This window comes from Rhinopithecus roxellana, chromosome 20 (assembly GCF_007565055.1).
Source record: "Rhinopithecus roxellana isolate Shanxi Qingling chromosome 20, ASM756505v1, whole genome shotgun sequence".
In the NCBI taxonomy this organism is placed as follows: Eukaryota; Metazoa; Chordata; class Mammalia; order Primates; family Cercopithecidae; genus Rhinopithecus; species Rhinopithecus roxellana.
This window is the reverse complement of record NC_044568.1, coordinates 53,970,924-53,991,439: the sequence shown is the minus strand read 5'-3', so window position 1 is coordinate 53,991,439 and position 20,516 is coordinate 53,970,924. Positions and strand designations below refer to the sequence as shown.

Here is a 20,516-nt window from a genome sequence, read left to right as displayed (position 1 = left end):
GAGGGCGGCTCAGCAGGACGCTGGCATCCCCTGGAACCAGAGATGCGAAAAAGTACTCATATCCAAAAGGTGGGAAATGTGGGATATGAGGAGGTTTCTCTTCAAATAGCCTGATCAATCCTTTCTTCCTTAATTCACAGTACACCCCCACCCCTTTTCCCTTTTTTCTTCCTTCCTTTGTTACATGTCCAAACACGCCACAGTACCAGGTGTTATCAATACCAGCTCATTCCTTTTTTTCTTAAAAAAAAAAAAAAAAAAAAAAAAAAACTAGCTCTCTAGCTCATTACAAACACCCCTTCCCCTTTCCCCTCTCCTCCTTACCTGCTCACTTTTTTTTTTTTTTTTTTTTTTGAGACGGAGTCTCGCTCTGTCACCCAGGCTGGAGTGCAGTGGCCGGATCTCAGCTCACTGCAAGCTCCGCCTCCCGGGTTTACACCATTCTCCTGCCTCAGCCTCCCGAGTAGCTGGGACTACAGGCGCCCGCCACCTCGCCCGGCTAGTTTTTTGTATTTTTTAGTAGAGACGGGGTTTCACTGTGTTAGCCAGGATGGTCTCGATCTCCTGACCTCGTGATCCGCCTGTCTCGGCCTCCCAAAGTGCTGGGATTACAGGCTTGAGCCACCGCGCCCGGCCCCTGCCCACCTTATCTAAAAAAAGTTTCAATGTCTAACCAACCGAGACTGGTTTAGATTGTGCGGCTCAACCCCAGCCAGTGGGAAAAGCGTACAGGGGCAGGACTTGTGTCAGGAAGAAAGGCTCTCGCACCCCTTTATTCAGGTGTGCTCTCGCGGCTACTGGCCAAGAAAAAGCACCCCTCTGCACAAAAGTAAAATCACTTTGCTAAGAATCCTTTGAGGCCGGGCGCAGTGGCTCAAGCCTGTAATCCCAGCACTTTGGGAGGCCGAGACGGGTGGATCATGAGGTCAGGAGATCGAGACCATCCTGGCTAACACGGTGAAACCCCGTCTCTACTAAAAAATACAAAAAAAAAAAAAAAAAAAAAAAAAAAACTAGCGGGCGAGGTGGCGGGCGCCTGTAGTCCCAGCTAGTCGGGAGGCTGAGGCAGGAGAATGGCGTGAACCCGGGAGGCAGAGCTTGCCGTGAGCTGAGATCCGGCCACTGCACTCCAGCCTGGGCGACAGAGCGAGACTCCGTCTCAAAAAAAAAAAAAAAAAAAAAAAAAGAATCCTTTGAGTGTTCAATTTCATTAAGATTTTGAGTGTTATTCCTAACAGACACAACCCACATGCCCACCAAGAGCAGAGGGTGTAAATCAGTGGCAGGATGCTAACACACAGAGCATGACATGGCTCTGACAAAGAACTATGCACCTCAACACAGAAGAATCTCGCAGACAGAACGTTGAACACGAGAAGCCAGATAGGGGCCGGGTGCGGTGGCTCACACCTCTCATCCCAGCGCTTTGGGAGGCCAAAGGGGGCGGATCACTTGAGGTCAGGAGTTCGAGACCAGCCTGGCCAACATGGCAAAACTCCATCTCTAAAAATACAAAAATTAAGCTGGGCATGGTGGCAAGCACCTGTAATCCCAGCTACTCGGGAGGCTGAGGCAGGTGAATCGCTGGAATCCGGGAGGCAGAGGTTGCAGTTAGCCAAGATCGTGCCACTGCACTACAGCCTGAAAGACAGAGACTATGTCTCGGCCGGGCGCGGTGGCTCAAGCCTGTAATCCCAGCACTTTGGGAGGCCGAGACGGGCGGATCACGAGGTCAGGAGATCGAGACCATCCTGGCTAACACGGTGAAACCCCGTCTCTACTAAAAAATACAAAAAACTAGCCAGGCGAGGTGGCGGGCGCCTGTAGTCCCAGCTACTCGGGAGGCTGAGACAGGAGAATGGCATGAACCCGGGAGGCGGAGCTTGCAGTGAGCTGAGATCTGGCCACTGCACTCCAGTCTGGGTGACAGAGCGAGACTCCGTCTCAAAAAAAAAAAAAAGACAGAGACTATGTCTCAAAAGAAAAAGCAGCCAGACAGCAAACAATGTTTCCGTTAGTGGATGCAAAGTTCAAGTTACAAGATGAATGATTCTACACCAGGATTTCTCAGCCGTGGCACGATTGGTGTCCAGTGTGGGATAACTCCTGGCAGCCGCCCTGTGTGATTGGGGGCAGGGGGGTGTTGTACAGTGTCCCTGGCCGGGACCTACTGGATGCCAGTAGCAACCCCCCTTCCCCCAAGTTGTGACAACCCAAAATGTCTCCAGACATGGCCAAATGTTCCCTGGGGGTATAACCAACCCACATGAAACCCACTCTGTGGTGCTAGAAAGCAGGATGGTGGTTTGGGTAGGGTGGGTGCTACTGACTAGAAAAGGTCATGAAGGGGGTCCCGGGTGCTTGACCATGTCACGTGGGTGCACACATACTTAGAATCTACATACTGTATATGTGACATGCCATATTGGGGTTAGAATTTTTTTTGGTAAAGATGGGTTCTTACTGCATTGCCCAGGCTGGTCTCAAACTCCTGAGCTCAAGCAACCCTTCTGCCTTGGCCTCCCTAAGTGCTGAGATTTCAGGTGTGAGCCACCATGCCCAACAGGGGTAAGAATTTTAAATGCAGGAGGGAGCGGTGGCTCATGCCTGTAATCTCAGCACTTTGGGTATGCCAAGGCAGGTGGATCACCTGAGGTCTGGAGTTGGAAACCAGCCTGTCCAACAAGGTGAAATCCCATCTCTACTAAAAGTATAAAAATTAGGTGTGAGGCTGGGCGCGGTGGCTCAAGCCTGTAATCCCAGCACTTTGGGAGGCCGAGGCGGGCGGATCACAAGGTCAGGAGATCGAGACCATCCTGGCTAACACGGTGAAACCCCATCTCTACTAAAAAGTACAAAAAATTAGCCGGGCGAGGTGGAGGGCGCCTGTAGTCCCAGCTACTCAGGAGGCTGAGGCAGGAGAATGGCATGAACCCGGGAGGCGGAGCTTGCAGTGAGCTGAGATCCGGCCACTGCACTCCAGCTTGGGCGACAGAGCGAGACTCCGTCTCAAAAAAAAAAAAAAAAAAAAATTAGGTGTGGTGGCACACGCCTGTAATCCCAACTATTTGGGAAGCTAAGGCAGGAGAGTAGCCAGAGCCTGGGAGGCAGAGTCTCGCTCTGTCACCCAGAATGGAGTGAAGTGGTGCCATCTTGGCTCACTGCAACCTCCACCTCCTGGGCTCAAAGGACTCTCCTGCCTCAGCCTCCGGGGTAGCTGGGATTACAGGCATGCCCAGCTAATTTTTTATATTTTTGGTAGAGACAGGGTTTCACCATGTTGTCCAGGCTGGTCTCATACTCCTGACCTCAAGTGATCCTCCCACCTCAGCCTCCCAAAGTGCTGGGATTACAGGCATGAGCCACCAAGCCCAGCGCAATAATTTTTAATGCAAAACATACACAGTCAATGCCAAGAGCCCATGAGTCACGTGGATTCATTTCTTCGGGTGGGATGTGGACACTGGTGATTCATGAACAGCCAAGGGAACACTGATGTACAGCCAGGGCTGCGCAGGGAGGCTCTGCTCTGTCCAGACACACCGGGCGGGGAGGCTGCTTCATCCAGACACACTGGTGGGTTTGGCATTCTTCCCAGGCTCCCAGGGCTGGTTCCCACCATCACACCCACTCACTCACTCCTGGTTAAAACCAAATGTGCCAAGGCCTCGCTCCTGCCCACCCTGCAGGGACCCTATGCAAGGAGCTCAGATTGGCTGGGTCTCCCCTCCCTGCCTCAGGGCCTTTGCCTATGCTGGTCCCTCTGGCAGGATTTTCTCTTAGTCCAGCCAGCTCCTCCACACCTTCCCCGGGAGCCCTCCCAAGTGGGCTGGTTTCCTCTCTCACACGGCCATGTCTTCAACATAAGCAGGCTTTTCGTTTTGTCTGCTCAGCATCTCTCAATCACACAATAGCAATGACCATGTCTGCCTTGCTCAGGGCTCTGAACTTGGGCCAGGATCAGAGCCTGCACCCAGCTGAATGAACACTCCAGGGGTTACCCACCTACCCATCCTGTGAACCCACCAGGCCTCCCTCCACCCAGCCCCGCTCTCTGTCACTCATGAGTCCTACTCGGTGCAAGTGAGCAAAGCCAAGAAAACAAGCCCAGCACAGCCATCCCCCCACTCCCAGGACACATTCTGTAGATGTAGCAGTGCACAGTGGCCTCCTCCCTCTGGCTTCCAGCCCCCACTAAGCACACCCCTTCCACTGACTTCAGGCGCCGTGCACCCCTGCTTTCTGCCCCCAGGTTTCCCTGACCTACGGGAGGGCTCCACCAGCAGTGGGGACTCAACACCTCTGGGACTCTGCAGATCAACCCTCTGCCTCCTGTACCCCCACAGCACTTGTAGGGCTCACCCCACACACTCAGGTCAGCCCTGTGGACCTGGAGCCCCTCTCCTGTTCCTAAAGGGGCACCAGCACCTCAGCCCCATCGCAGGCTCTGCCTTCAGGGCACTACAGGTGCCCCGAGGTGAAGGATCCCGGAACCGCAGCTCTGCATATAGGGGCACAGCTGAGTCCAGTATAAGGGAGAAGACTGTCAGTAGTGCCAGACAGGCTGGTGGGCAGGAGGGTGCCTCCTTTTCTCCCCATTTGACTCCCCAGTTGGGTTTCTACTGGTGTTTTTTGTTGTTTTTTATTTGAGACAGAGTCTTGCTCTGTAGCCCAGGCTAGAGTGCAGTGGCATGATCTTGGCTTACGGCAACCTCCACCTCCTGGGTTCAAGGGATTCTGATTCAGCCTCCCAAGTAGCTGGGATTACAGGCCTGCACCAGCATGCCCAGCTAATTTTTGTATTTTTTGTTCAGATGGGGTTTCACCATGTTGGCCAGGCTGGTCTTGAACTCCTGACCTCAGGTGATCCACCAGCCTCAGCCTCTTAAAGTCCTGGGATTACAGGCATGAGCCACCATGCCCGGCCTCTATTGGTTTTATAAAGGGAAGCAGAGCAGGCCTGCTGAGGGCGGGCGGCACCCAGGAGGTGGTGGCAGTGTGCAGACACTCATTGCTCGGTGATAGAGATGAGAAGACGACACAGTGGCCAAAAAGTGGACCCCACCCAGATGTCCATCAAAGGACACAGGGATAAAGCACAGCTTATCCACACAACGGAACGTTATTTGACCACACGTAGGGTGGCTACAACATGGACGAATCTCACCAACACGGTGGGGAGGGAAGCCTGTCATTAAAGGCCACAGTGGGATTCCATTCCTAGGAGAGGGCCATTGTAGGCAAATCCAGAAACAGGAAGCACAAGAGCTGCAGGCAGGGGTGGTGAATGGAGAGCGACTGACGGCGATGGATTTCTTCTGGGGGCAACAGAAAGGTTCTCAATTGACTGTGGTGATGGTGGCACAGCTCTGAATATACTAAAATCCATTGCGTTGTACACTTCAGAAAGGTGAATGGCATGGTACGTGCATTCTATCTTAATAAAAATGTTTTTTAAGACCACAAAAACCAGCCGGGCACAGTGGTTCACGCTTGTAATCCCAGCACTTTGGGAGGCTGAGGTGGGCGGATCACAAGGTCAAGAGATCAAGACCAGCCTGGCTAACGTGGTGAAACCCTATCTCTACTAAAAATACAAATTAGCTGGACATGGTGGCAGGTGCCTGTAGTTCCAGCTACTCAAGAGGCTGAGGCAAGAGAATCGCTTTAACCCAGGAGGCGGAGGTTGCAGTGAGTCAAGATCGCTCCACTGCACTCCAGCCTGGGCAACAAAGCGAGAGTCTGTCACAGAAGAGAAAAAAAACCACCAGAAGTCCTGGCATAGCCGCATTGGCCGGGGGGTGGACACAACCCCTCTGCTCCTGAGTCCCCTCTCACAGACTGGACAGGCCTGGGGCGGGGGTGCCCCATTGCCAAATGCGTTTGGGCAGGGACGCTGTGTTTGAGTCAGGTCAGAGTTCCTGATGACAGTATGTGACCGTCCCTTCCCTGCAGCCCTCTTCAGCCTCACCCCCTTTACCCAGCACTTTCACCTACATTTATTCTCCCCCGCTTCAGATCCTGGTAGCCCCCACCTCTAGCCTGAGCCCCCACTCCCACTCCTTCAATTCCCATCCTTCCCAGCTCTTCATCTCGGCATCTCGTGTCCCTGGAAACGCAGCCCAGGCCTGGTTGCTAGGAGAATCGGATGAGGGCTGGAGGCAAAGGTGAGGGGCACCGCTTGCCAGCATCGGGGAGGCGGCCCCAGCGTGGGTCTGCTGCACCATATGGTGCTTGGGCACAGAGCGGGGTTGTTAAACTCAGTCCAGACAAACAGTTGACAGCAAAATCAGTTCTTTAGATCTTTCAAAATATTGGGCATGCAAGAAGCAATGTGAGAAATCCACGGAAGTAGCTTGCTGAGGCCCTGAAGCAGCACGCTGACTTATTACGAGGAAGAGAAATGGAAATCTTTCAGGATTTTTTTTTTTTTTCCTAAAAAGGGTTCTCAAAGAAAAGGCAAGATGAACAGAAGCAGAGCTCACTGATGGTCAAGGGAAAAGAAGGGCTCAATGGCTACAAAGCTGAGATCCAGTGGTAAACCCTGGACGCATCTCCCTGTGGACTTGATTTTACTTTCGAATGCTTTTGTTGGTGCTGGTAGTAGGCAGTGGATAGATGGTTGTTTTTAGGAGATAGAGGTAAATCTTCCCTAAAATAAGCAACGTGGCCAGGCATGGTGGCTCATGCCTATCATCTTAGTGCTCTGGGAGGCCGAGGTGGGCAGATTGCTTGAGGTCAGGAGTTCGAGACCAGCCTGACCAACCTAGTGAAAACCCCCTCTGTACTAAAAATACCAAAAAAAGTTAGCTGGGCATGGTGGCGCACACCTGTAGTTCCAGCTACTTGGGAGGCTGAGGCAGAAGAATTGCTTGAACCTGGGAGGTGGAGGTTGCAGTGAGCTGAGATCCACTGCACTCCAGCCTGGGCAACAAGAGTGAGACTACAACTCAAAAAAGAAAAACAAAAAAAAAACCATGGAAGAACAGTGTCTGCTGCCACCTACTAGGAGGGCTAGGGGTACCCATGACAGCCCAGAAGCAGGGGACTGAGCCCAGGCCCACCGCCTCTCTGCCGTCCCCCCATCCCTGGCCACCTTTCCCCCAGCACCATGCCACAGAGCCCTCTGCACGTCTCTCTCCAGCTGTTCCTGGGGTCTGCTCACATCGGCGCCCACCTGTGCTGTCCTCTCTACCTGGGGTGCACTCCCAGTCACCTGGCTGCCGCCCATATATCCTTCAAGATCCCTTTCAAACCCTACCACCTTGAGCAGACGCCTCTGACTCTGCCCCTCTGCCAGGATTCTACACATATAGCCTCGTCCTCCCTCCCATGATATTCTATTAAAAATTCTGTATTCCTGTCCCCTTCCCCTCTCTAATCAGCTACCTGTACACCTTCCAGCTCCTCTACCCTGTACCCCTCAGGAGGCAGGATCTTGCCTGCCCAAAGCCCTGGGCAGAGTCCACCTGGGTAAAACTGTCCTGCCAGAGTTAAGTAGGCAGCTCTAGGCCTCCAGGCCTCAGGTCTGATTACAGTCCTGTGGGGGTTCTGCAGAGGAAGGGACAGGTCCCAGGTCCCCACACTCTACCCGAGACCCAATAAACATGGTGCTGCTTTTGGCCGTCAGTGGGGGCCGGATTCCCAAGTTCAAGGCAATTCCCACCTCCCTGAACCCAGACACCAACCTACTCTTGTGGTCTTGAAAGACAGCCTGGAGACCACAGGTAGGCAGCAGAGAGCCCACTGTATCCTAGAAGTCCCAAATGCCTCCCTAACAGAGAAACCAAGGTTTCCCAAGGGAGCAGAGGCTGTCACCCACAGCCTCTGCAAATGCCAGTCTTCAACACAGATGCTCAAATTACCTGAAACCCGAAGCAGATGGTGGGGAAGACACTGAACACAGAGGTCCAGGAGGCAGGGCTGTAAACAGACAAGAACAGGAGTTTATTAAAGAAGGGTCACACCTGGAACAACCTGCGGCTACAAGGGTGAATTTTAAAGGACGCTGGGAAAATGTAATAGAGCATGGCTACAAGTTGTATTTTTAATGACTGTGTCCGTGACCAGGCTTTTGGGAATGGAAAAGGATGCTGGCTAAATGCTGCACTTTCTAAATACGTCTTTGCTGACATTTGGTAGCATGACATTTTCCATGTGGGCAGAATTCGGGCAGGGAAACAGTAATAGGAACTTCCAACTTCCCTCTTGAAGGCTGCTGGCTCCCAGTGCGGTGTGGTAATGGGGGGTACCCACAGCATCCACGCAATGATCCCAAATAGCACAAGGATGGTTTGAGCTCCGTCCAAGCCACCTAAGAGGACAGAGGTCTGCATGGGGAGAACCTCCAGGTCCAGCCTCTTGGGATCCCCGCTGGTTCCCAGCTTCCTTTGACAGGCTTTCTAGGTGTAATTATTGAAAGGAAGATGAAGGCCGGGTGCGGTGGCTCAAGCCTGTAATCCCAGCACTTTGGGAGGCTGAGACGGGTGGATCACAAGGTCAGGGAATCAAGACCATCCTGGCTAACACGGTGAAACCCCGTCTCTATTAAAAAATACAAAAAACTAGCCGGGCCAGGTGGCGGGCGCCTGTAGTCCCAGCTACTCGGGAGGCTGAGGCAGGAGAATGGTGTAAACCCAGGAGGCGAAGCTTGCAGTGAGCTGAGATCCAGCCACTGCACTCCAGCCTGGGCGACAGAGCGAGACTCTGTCTCAAAAAAGAAAAAAAAAAAAAAAAAGAAAGTAAAATGAGGTCATGCTGGATTAGGGTGGCCTTAATCCAATGCCTGCCGCCCCAGCTGGAAGGGAAAACAAATACACGGAGAGAACATAGTGTGAGGATGAAGGCCGAGACTCAGTGATGCGTGTATCAGCCAAGGAACACAGATCGCTGCGGCCCCCAGAATTGGGAAGAGGCAGGAAAGATCCGCCCCTGGAGCCTTCAGAGGGAGCATGGCCACACTTTGATTCTGGACTTCTAGGCACCAGAAGTGAGGGAAATTTCTGTTATTTTAAGCCACCGAGTATGTGGTCACTTGTCACAGCAGCCCTTGGACACTCACATATCCTAACTCACCACCTCCTGTTTTTACCAGGGCCTCCTCATCCCCCCAACCTGCCTGTGCTAAAGTACCACCAGCTCAGTGTACAGATCTCAGCACTCACAGCCTTGAACGCCGTCTCTGGGCCAATGTCAGCCACGTTTCTTCTGCCAGCCTGGACCTCTCTCCCTAAACTTCAGACACACAGACCTGCCCAGATGCTTGACTTCCCTCTTAGACGTCTCAAGGTCAGCTCCACCTTGACTGTTCCAGCCTGAGCTGCTCCCAGGGACCCGCCCTTCTCAGTCCTCTCTAATCCGGGAAACGGCATCTCTGTCCTTCCCATTGTTCAAGCTGAGAGCTCCAAGTTACCTTGACTTTCTTCTCTTACTCACCGTCCAACCCACCAGCAGCACTGACTATAGAATTCACAGGGCCAGGTACAAAAGGAATGTGTGGGGACCTTTGTTGGACAATGATTAAGAATTTTAAGACAGCGACAGCAGAGGGTTACACTGAGCATGGGGCCTGGGTGACTGCAGGGGTCCCACACCCACGAGCCAGCCCTGCCACTGGGAAATTTGATCTCAAGCATATCCAGAGTCTGACTATTCCTCATGGCTTCCTCTGAAGTCACCAGGTCTTGGACCTGGGATCTAGGCAGGGGCCTCCTACTTGGTCTCTGCTGCTGCCGCTGGTTCCCAAAGACGACAGAAAAGCCAGCGTGAGCTGTTGTTTTTTTTTTTTTTTTTTTTGAGACAGAGTCTTGCTCTGTTGCCCAGGCTGGAGTGCAGTGGTATGATCTTGGCTCGCTGCAAACTCTGCCTCCCAGTTCAAGCAATTCTCCTGCCTCAGCCTCCTGAGCAGCTGAGATTACATGTGTGCACCACCACACCCGGCTACATTTTGTATTTTTAAGTAGAGACAAGGTTTCACCATATTTGTAAGGTTGGTTTTGAACTCCTGACCTCAAGTGATCCACCTGCCTCAGCCTCGCAAAGTGCTGGGATTACAAGTGTGAGCCACCACACCCTGCCCAGAGTGACCATTTTTAAAAACAGGTCCTGTCACGTCCCTGCTGTACTCAAAACGCTGGCAAGTCTCCCAACTCATCCAGAGCAAAACCAAACTCCTTCCTGTGACTCTGACTCCCTACACGACATCCCCGCCCACGCTCTCTGCCCTTGCTCTGGCTGGCTTGGCCACACCGGCTCCCCCACTGTTCCCCTGCGCCGGCACTTGCAGCTGGCTGCCAGGTTATGTACCTCCACACTGTGGGGGCAAGTCTGCAACAGCCTATGACCCCTAGGCTGCCGCAGCCTTTGGTGGTTTTGCATCCCTTGGCCCGTCCCGGTCATCACTAGCCACAGCCAGGTCCCTGCAGCAGAAGGAAAGTAGCCCTCGCTTGCCTTCACCACATCAGAGACGGAAAGAACTGCATGGAAGGAGCCCAGGCTCTGCAGTGGGCCACGAGAGGCTCCTCCTCCAAGACTCCCCTGGAAGACTCCCCTGCCATGCCTCCCCACAGAGGCTGCCGGAAGCTGTTCCCTCAGACTTACCTCAGTGAAGGACCAGACTCGGGCATGAGGCCCTGGGGCCAGAGGTAGTACTGCACGGTGATGACCAGGGCCAGGTAACAGGCAGCCAGGGTGCCTAGGATGCTAACACACAGTGACCATATGAGGGACTGTGCAGTGAGTGACATGTGTGGTTGATGCACGGGGACAGATGGCAGGATCTGAATCCCAGCTCCACCCTTGACAATGAGGTGCTGGCCAAGCTCTCCACCTCTGCCTCCCTGTCCTTATCTGCACAGGGTGCACGTCGGGCAGGGCTGGTCTGGGGTCCAGGGGTCAAACGTATAGAGGTTTTTGTTGTTGTTGTTTTGAGACAGAGTCTCACTCTGTCGCCCAGGCTAGAATGCAGTGGCGCGATCTCGGCTCAGTGCAACCTCTGCCTCCCAGGTTCAAGCAATTCTCCTGCCTCAGCCTCTCGAGTAGCTGGGATTACAGGTGTCTACCACCATACCTGGCTAATTTGTGTATTTTTAGTAGAGATAGAGTTTCACCATGTTGGTCAGGCTAGTTTCAAACTGCTGACCTCAGGTGATCCACCCAGCTCAGCCTCCTAAAGTGTTGGAATTACAGGCATGAATGACACCGGGCCCAAATGCACAGAATTCTCAATGGCACCCAGCGCCCTTGGGGATGGCAGGTGTAGTATTGTTTCCTTCCCGCCAACAAAAGCTAAGCAGCCACTCAGCCTGAGGCCTAAGGCAGGAGGCCAGCAGGCCTGATCACACTTGAGAGGGGACAAGCCCCCCTGGCTTAGTCCGAGTGGGATGGGAGCCTTGCAGGGTAGAGGCCTGGGGGAGGCTCCAGTTTGATGCCTGCTGTTTCTACACAATGTCTATTGTTCATACACAACAGGGGAGAGGCAGGCGGCAGAAGAGGATGGATACTGTTGCCAAGCTTTGTTTCTTCAAAAGTGTACAGAGCCTTGGCCACAAAAAACCGTGTGTGTGTGTGTGTGTGCACGCGCGGTTGGGGGAACGAGGGTGTGTGTGCACGCGCGGTTGGGGGAACGAGGGTGTGTGTGCACGCGCGGTTGGGGGAACGAGGGTGTGTGTGCACGCGCGGTTGGGGGAACGAGGGTGTGTGTGCACGCGCGGATGGGGGAACGAGGGTGTGTGTGCACGCGCGGTTGGGGGAACGAGGGTGTGTGTGCACGCGCGGTTGGGGGAACGAGGGTGTGTGTGCACGCGCGGTTGGGGGAACGAGGGTGTGTGTGCACGCGCGGTTGGGGGAACGAGGGTGTGTGTGCACGCGCGGTTGGGGGAACGAGGGTGTGTGTGCACGCGCGGTTGGGGGAACGAGGGTGTGTGTGCACGCGCGGTTGGGGGAACGAGGGTGTGTGTGCACGCGCGGTTGGGGGAACGAGGGTGTGTGTGCACGCGGGGGGGGCAGGGGGTTGTGCGCCCCGGGGTGGGGGACAGGGGGCCTGGGGGGTACGCGCGCGCACGCGGGGATGTGGGCGCACAGGTGGGACGTACGCGGGCGGGTGCGGGGGTGGTGCGTGTGGGGCCCGCGGGGAGGTGCGGGTGGGTGTGTCGTGGGGAGGTGTCTCTCTGAGCCCATGTGCAAAAAGTCCAACAATGAAACCGTGAGTAGCACTTGTTTGGATGAACGGAGGCAAGATGGTGCACTTCCGGGTTCTTCATCCCCTACTGGCTGGTTCTTTTGTGCCCGCTCTGGTGGTCTTAGAAAAACAAATCAGCACTGATGTTACGGGTCATTTTCTTTTTCTGGCTCGTCTGTATTTTCCATCAGGAAAACATTTTACTTGCATAATTTCGTATTGTTTTCCCCTTCTCCAAATGGGAAGGCCAATCCCCCAGCTCCTCTGACCCCAGATGGACAGACACCCTGACACTCAGCAAGGTGGGGGCCCCCACCGGGCAGCGTCACCAGCCCTTACCTTGTATATTTCTGGAAGGCGATCTCCCGTGGGGTAGATAGGGGCAGGATGACCAGCGCGGAGAGCAGGGGCAGGGTGAAGCGCTGGTCTGTGTACCACGGCTGCGGGGCGGGCGGGGTGCCAGACAGGAGGGAGTCACACACTGCCAGAGACATGGGGAGAGCTGAGCCACAGAGCACAAACGCCGTGGGTTCTTGGCTCCTGCCTGGCCCTTCAACCCTGAGTGGGGTTGGACATCCACCCTCAGTCAGCCCCAGGAGCCCAGGGATAGGATGACAAGTGAGATGGAGACAGGTCACGTGCCCCACACAGGAACAAAACCTGACACATGAATTAATTCAACAAATGTTCACTGAGCTCCTTCCCCAAGGCCAGCACTGCTCTAAGGCTCGAGATGTGGAGATGACCCGACATGCCATCTGCCCTCATGCCCCTGACATTCTGGTGAAAGCCTCTTTGTTTTGCTCAGGAACTCAACAGTATCTGGGGTCAAATGGGGGCCTGAAGTAGATTTTTGGCCACTGTACAGGCAGCGCCAGGCTGCTGTCCATCAGAATAGCAGGTTCCCGTGGTTGCAGCAAAACACATGACCCCAAATGCAGTGGCTTAGAACCACTTTATTACAAGAAGTCATAGCTTGTAGGTAGAGAATTAATTCAGGGCCGGGCCGGCCAATCCTCCATATAGGATTGGCTGGGGTTGCTTGGGGGTCTCTGGCTGGCAGTGGGGCTGGTCTGGAGGGCCCTTGATGGCTCCCCTCAACACCTGGTGCCTGGTGGGTACACCTGGGCTTTCCCTGAAGTCTGGGAGTCTCTCCACATGGGCCTTCTAGCAGGTGCCTCCAACTTCTTCCATGGCAGCTGAGGGATCCCAGAGACAGAGGCAGAAGCTGCCTGTCCTCTTAAAGGCCAGGCCCAGCACTGGTGCAGTGTCCCATTTACCACACACTGCTGGACAAAGCCATCCAGGCACACCTAATTCAAAGGCAAGGGACACAAGCTCCACTAATCTCTCCACGGAAAGACCACCAAAGAATCTGGGGCCATTTTTATTCTGCCACAGTGGGATGAACGATTTGGAACCCGCTAAGAGGCAAGACAGATGGGGGAGGGGAAGCACAGGACAGTGGGAGGGTGGCTGGAGGTGGGAGCTACTGGGAACCACCTGGGTGGGGGAGGTGGCCCCTGCAACCACTGGAGGTGGGAGGCTGAGCAGCTTGACATGTCTTCATTTGTTTCAGGGGTCGTTGGCACTGAGGTGTCATATATGCTTCTTTGATCTCACTCAACAAGGGGAGCCGTGTGAAAAATGAATGCATGTGAGAACAGCTCATGTGTACAAAATGATGAAGGGGAAGGTTCCACAAGCAGGTGGTCAAAGCAGCATCCACGTGGGACAGCCAGAGATGCCAAGGGAATGCACATGTCCTAGGACTGCACCGAGATCCTGGGTGGGTTTTAGACCCAGGCAGCGTGGGATGCGGCAGGCCCTTTGTCTGCATCTTGACCTCCCATAGCCAGGATCCTCGGGGCCAACAGCAGGACTACACCAGCTCCTTCCTAAACCTAGTGTTCTTGGATGCTTGAGATCTCTGGCACCAAAGACACGGCCATTTGTACCTCATGCCATGACTCCCCCAAACACTCTAACCTCTATCTAGCACTCCCTCTCAGAAGCTTGGCCTTCCCTACAGAGAGGCATCCTCAAATATCTAACCAGATATACACAAGAACGCTCTCTCCACCACAGTCAATCCACCCAGACCTGGGGTGGCCCATACCCTCACCCGTCCTCTGACTAGTCAGGGGGCTCTGTTCCCAGTGAGGCTCGGAATCCCTCTTAACACAGCAACACTACCAGTTCACTGGAGTTGAAACTGCAGACGAACTCTACTTGCCACTAGTGGGCAGGATGTTTTTGTGCCCACTTACCCATTAAGAGGTTCAGATATGGCCAGGCACAGTGGCTCAAGCCTGTAATCCCAGCACTTTGGGAGGCTGAGACGGGCGGATCACGAGGTCAGGAGATCGAGACCATCCTGCCTAACCCAGTGAAACTCTGTCTCTACTAAAAAATACAAAAAACTAGCCGGGCGAGGTGGCGGGTGCCTGTAGTCCCAGCTACTCGGGAGGCTGAGGCAGGAGAATGTCGTAAACCTGGGAGGCGGAGCTTGCAGTGAGCTGAGATCCGGCCACTGCACTCCAGCCTGAGGGACAGAGCGAGACTCCGTCTCAAAAAAAAAAAAAAAAAAAAAAAGAGGTTCAGATATGCCAATCTCACCTCTTTTTGGTATAAGACAGCATTTACCAAGACACAGCAGCCTTCAATCTCAATACCCCCGCTCCCCAGTCAGGGGCCTTTTGCTTCATGGATCAAGAGACACACAGAACACACACATGGCAAGATGGTAGACTAAATGTCACCCTATCAACAATCACACTCCAATTAGAAGTCTCAACATTCCAATCAGAAGACTGAGACTGTCAAGTTGGATAAAAAAGCAAGACCCTACCATATGCTGCCTACAAGAAATGCATTTTAAAATCCCAAGCCATTCTCAGGCTGGTGTTGCAAAAAGGAATTACAAACACATTAAAAAACAAACAAACAAAAAACAAAACAAAACAAAAAAACAAACCCAAGTCAGAGTTAGATTCTAAGTAAAAGAATGAGAAGAGAACTAACTTCTATACAAACACGAGTCTTAAGGATGCTACAGTGGCTACATTACTAGTAGAAAAGACAGGCCGGGCGGGCGGCTCACGCCTGTCATCCCAGCACTTCGGGAGGCCGAGGGCCGGGCGGGCGGCTCACGCCTGTCATCCCCGCACTGTGGGAGGCCGAGACAGGCGGATCATGAGGTCAGGAGATCGAGACCATCCTGGCGAACACGGTGAAACCCCGTCTCTACTAAAAAATACAAAAAACTGGCTGGGCGTGGTGGCTCACGCCTGTCATCCCAGCACTGTGGGAGGCCGAGACAGGCGGATCACGAGGTCAGGAGATGGAGACCATCCTGGCGAACACGGTGAAACCCCGTCTCTACTAAAAAATACAAAAACTAGCCGGGCGAGGTGGCAGGCGCCTGTAGTCCCAGCTACTCGGGAGGCTGAGGCAGGAGAATGGTGTGAACCCGGGAGGCGGAGCTTGCAGTGAGCTGAGATCCAGCCACTGCACTCTAGCCTGGGCGACAGAGCAAGACACCGTCTCAAAAAAAAAAAAAAAAAAAAAAAAAAAAAAAAAAAAAAAAAAAAGAAAAGAAAAGAAAAGACAGATTTAATGCCAGAGATAAAGAATACTTCATAACAATAAAAGGATAGAGTTTCAAAGACCATGAAGCATGAAGCTTGACAGAATAGGCTAATCTGCAATCACAGCTGGCAATTTTAACATCCTTTAACATCCTTTTCTTAGGAACAGAATAACTAAAGATTAATATGGTTGCTATGGGAGATCTGAACACCGCTGTTGACCGCCTGGACCTAATGGACATTGTCACCACACTGTGCCCAGCAACTGTCGAGTACACATTCTTTGAAGAGCACACAAAATGTTCTCCAAGACAGACAGACCATGTGCTGGACTACAGAGCAAGTCTCAGTGGATCTCAAAAGACAGAAATGACAGATTCCCTGACCATGATGTGAATTAAGGTAGGAACCATGAAGGAATCTAAAAAACTCCCCAAGTGGCAATTAAACACAACTCTAAACATCTCACGAGTCAAAGAAACCACAGTGAAAATTAGCAAATATTTTACATTTTCCATTCATGAGAAATAAGGGAAATGAAAATGAAAATAGGACATCCCAAAGTTGGTAAGATGCAGCTAAAGCAGTGCTTTGAGGGACAATCTTAGTCGGGAACTAGAGGCGGAGTGTGCGTGAGGGCTGAGAGCCACAGCCATCCCAAAGTCAAAGGTGTTACTGGTTCTCTCTCAGAAGGAGCTGCTTACTGGTGGCTCCATTTCCTCATCTGTGAAACGACTTATCTCCACTGGACATCCTAATTGCAGCCACAACCTCTCTCATGCACTTGTGTGCCCATGACTCTCACCCCACTGGTGACCATCCATGCTGAACCTCCCTTCCCCACCATGTTAGGAACAAGAGTGTGGTTTCAGCCTCTGCTGTCCCTCAGGGCCCAAGCCAGTGCCCCACGTCCTGCTCATCAACTGGAAACCCCAAGAGGTCATTAGAGGTCCAGCACCCTGGGCCACCCCAAGTCCCACAGAAGTACTTACGCTTCTCCAGCTGGTCCCCGATCACCCTGAGGAAGGCCACGGAGATCATGAGCAGGTTGACAAGGAAGCAGGCCTCACACAGCCTCCCGATGGCGGGGCCACAGAGCCCCCTGACCACGCCCTGGTAGGTGGCCTGGCCACTGACAGCAGCAGCATAGCCCAGGATGACCAGCCCGCTGATCAGGAAGACCAAGGAGACCTGCGGAGCAGGACTTGGAACTGGGGTGTGCCCACAGTCCACCCACCCCCAGTCAGCCACCCCTCAGACACACTCTCCACATGGCTTCTTGTCCACAGAGGCCAGGGCTGCTGCCAGCATGGGAGGCGTTCTACCAGCTGTGTCACTGCACACCCACCCCCCACCCCATCTATCCTGAAACCTGAGCTGCATAGCAGGCTGATTCTGGCAGCCTCGCTGGCTCTAGGCTGTGAACCTGGGAATCTGAGACCACCCTGCCCCAGTCGGACAAATGAGACATCAGAAACCCAGAGTTTAAATTCCTCTCCTGAAACTGCCTGGGCTGTGGGTAGAGAGGCAGTAGGCATGGTGGCTTGGAATACGAGGTGGAGCAGGCACAGCTGGACTCAGGTTCTAACCACTGCTCACCTGCTGTGTGGCATGAGGCAGGCTGGCAACCTCTGCTTTTCCATTTGTGAAAGGGGCGTAGCACTGCCCCCCTGCAGGGGTGCTGTGACACGTCAGGACTGAACAAGGCCTGTGCCACACTCGGCTCAGCACGTGAGTGCTCCAGAAATGGTGTTCCAGCTGGGCACAGCGGCTCATGCCTGTAATCCCAGCACTTTCAGAGGCTGAGGTGGGTGGATCACCTGAGGTCAGGAGTTCGAGACCAGCCTGGCCAACATGGAGAAACCCCATCTACTAAAAATACAAAAATTAGCCGAGCATGGTGGAAGGTGGTGCCTGTAGTCCCAGCTACTCATGAGGCTGAAGCAGCAGAATTGCTTGAATCTGGGAGGCAGAGTTTGCAGTGAGCCAAAATTGTGCCACTGTACTCCAGCCTGGGGGATAGAGAAAGACTGCCTCTAAAAAAAAAAAAAAAAGAAATGGTATTCCCTCTATTTCAGCTTAAATTTTATTTATTTATTTTTTGGAGATGGAGTCTAGCTGTCACCCAGGCTGGAGTGCCATGGCATGACCTCAGCTCACTATAACCTCTGCCTGCCGAGTTCAAGCAATTCTGCCTCAGTCTCCCGAGTAGCTGGGACATGCCATTACACCCAGCTAACTGTTTATTTGTATTTTTGTTTATTATTTTTTGAGACGGAGTCTCATTCTGTCGCCCAGGCTGGAGTGCAGTGGTGCAATCTCAGCTCACTGCAAGCTCCGCCTCCCGGGTTTACGCCATTCTCCCGCCTCAGCCTCCTGAGTAGCTGGGACTACAGGCACCCACCACCACACCTGGCTAATTTTTTGTATTTTTTAGTAGAGACGGGGTTTCACACTGTTAACCAGGATGGTCTCGATCTCCTGACCTCATGATCCGCCCGCCTTGGCCTCCCGAAGTGCTGGGATTACAGGCGTGAGCCACTGCGCCCGGCCTTTTGTATTTTTAAAATCTTTTTCCAAAATTATAAAAAATTTTCAGGCCAGGTGCTATGACTCATGCCTGTGATCTCAGCACTTCAGGAGGCCAAGGTGGGCGGATCACCCGAGGTTGGGAGTTTGAGACCAGCCTGGCCTACATGGTGAAACCCCGTCTCTACTAAAAATACAAAACTTAGCCAGGCATGGTGGCACATGCCTGTAATTCCAGCTACTTGGGAGGCTGAGGCAGGAGAATCACTTGAACCTGAGAAGTGGAGGTTGCAGTGAGCCGAGATCGCGCCGAGCTGAGAGTGGGGACAGAGCGAGACTCCGTCTCAAAAAAAAAAAAATTCAGATGTACAGGAAAGTTGCAAGAATGTTAAAGTGAACACCCCCTGTGGGTAACCACCCGACTTCCCCATGACGGCTTGCTGTACTTGCTTTGACTTCTCTACCCTTCCACCCAGGCCTCTGTGTGGCCATCCATCCATCTTAATGGATTAGCATTTTGAAGCAAGTTGCAGATCCCGGTGTACGTACCGTGGAATACTCTGGCGTGCCTACCAAGCATTAGAGCTTGGTGTTTGTTCGTTCACAGGCCTTTTCCCTTGTGGGGTGAAAATTTACATATAAAATGCACAAAATCTTAAGTGTATTGCTGGAAGATGTACAATGCACACGTGCCAGCCAAACCTCTACCCACAGGCAGAACATCACCACACCCTGGACGGTCCCATGAGTCCCCTTTCTGTCTCCTTCCCATCCCCACTGGTCTAGTATTTTCTACCTTTACGTAATTCCCAGCTCCTCCCACTCCACCACGCGTGATGGATCCGCGTGCACACAAGCAGCTTGCTTCTGTTTTTTGCTAACAGGCCATTGTCTGAATAGATCACAATTAGCCAAGCGTGGTGGTCAAGCATTCCACATCTCATCCCTCAAGTCTGTGAATGTGGCTTATTGGAAACAGTTTTTGCAGATGTCCACAAGGAAAACCTAAGTGAAAAAGGGTTTTGCCTATGTCATTAAGGATCTTGAGGTGAGGTCATCTTGGATCTGGTGGGTCCTCAACCCAATGAAGTGTCCTTGTAGAGACAGAGGATGAGGAGGCAGAGATTGGAGTCATGCGGCCACAAAGCCAAGGAGCACCTGGAGCCACCAGGAGCTGGAAGGGCCTTTGGAGGGAGCGAGGCCCTGCTGACACCTTCGTGTCAGACTCCTGACCTCCAGAACTGTGAGAAAATACCTTTCCAGTGTTTGAAGCCCTCCTTGTGGTAATGTGTTACAGCAGCCCCAGGAAACAGACACATCCAACTCTAAAATATTGAGGGATTTCTCTAACGCCCTCTCACTCAGGCTCTAAGCTCCGTGAAGACTGGGCAGTGTCCTTTTTTCTATTTTGCCCCAGAGAAGGACCTGACAAATGCAGACACTCAGAAAACAGCTGTGGTTGAAAGGCAGGGGGGCCGGGTGCAGTGGTTCATGCCTGTAATCCCAGCACTTTGGGAGTCCAAGGCGGGTGGATCACATGAGGTCAGGAGATTGAGACCATCCTGGCCAACACAGTGAAACCCTATCTCTACTAAAAACACAAAAAACTAGCTAGGCGTAGTAGCATGTGCCTGTAATTCCAGCTACTTGGGAGGGAGGCTGAGGCAGGAGAATCGCTTGAACCTGGGAGGCAGACGTTGCAGTGAGCCGAGATAACGCCATTGCACTCCAGCCTGGGCAAGAGTGAGACCCTCAAAAAAGAAAGAAAAAAAAAAGAGGCAGAGGAAGGTGTGGGTGCAGGGAGCCTCACCGGTGAGCCATCCCTGGAGGATAGGGTCACCACAAGAGGGACTGAGCCTCCGGGCAGCAGAACCGCAAGGAGCCCCGGCCACCGTGCCAGACCCAGCCCCTCCACAGCTCCCAAGAGGGGGTGTATCCATTTTCATCAAATGTCTCCCATCTAAGTACGAATCAGGCCTGACCCTGCTTAGCTGCTAAGATCAGATGAGATCGGGTGCGTTCAGGGTAAGGCCCGAGACTGTTTTCATCAAATGTCACTAAACCTCCCACCCTAACGAGTCAGGCTTCTAACCTCTGCTCACTGACTTCACGTTTAAATGCTCCCCATGCAGAAGCCTCACAAGCCACGTGGAGGGAAGCAGCCTCCCCCAAATCTTCCGTCGTTCAGTGACATCACCCCAGCCCCACCTCCATCTCCC

The 20,516-nt window shown here is 53.1% G+C and overlaps 1 protein-coding gene across 1 annotated transcript in view; it reads right to left on the bottom strand.

Moving 5' to 3' along the window:
- The window catches only part of SLC38A8 (solute carrier family 38 member 8), a 36,038-nt gene that overhangs the window by 13,097 nt on the left and 2,425 nt on the right, over positions 1 to 20,516 (bottom strand). Inside the window, exons 3-6 of the mRNA XM_010355644.2 lie at positions 16,761 to 16,959; positions 12,518 to 12,659; positions 10,600 to 10,701; positions 7,866 to 7,923 (exon numbers count right to left, since the gene is read on the bottom strand). Coding sequence (XP_010353946.1) covers positions 7,866 to 7,923; positions 10,600 to 10,701; positions 12,518 to 12,659; positions 16,761 to 16,959 — 501 coding nt within the window. The remainder of the gene's footprint in view (positions 1 to 7,865; positions 7,924 to 10,599; positions 10,702 to 12,517; positions 12,660 to 16,760; positions 16,960 to 20,516) is intronic.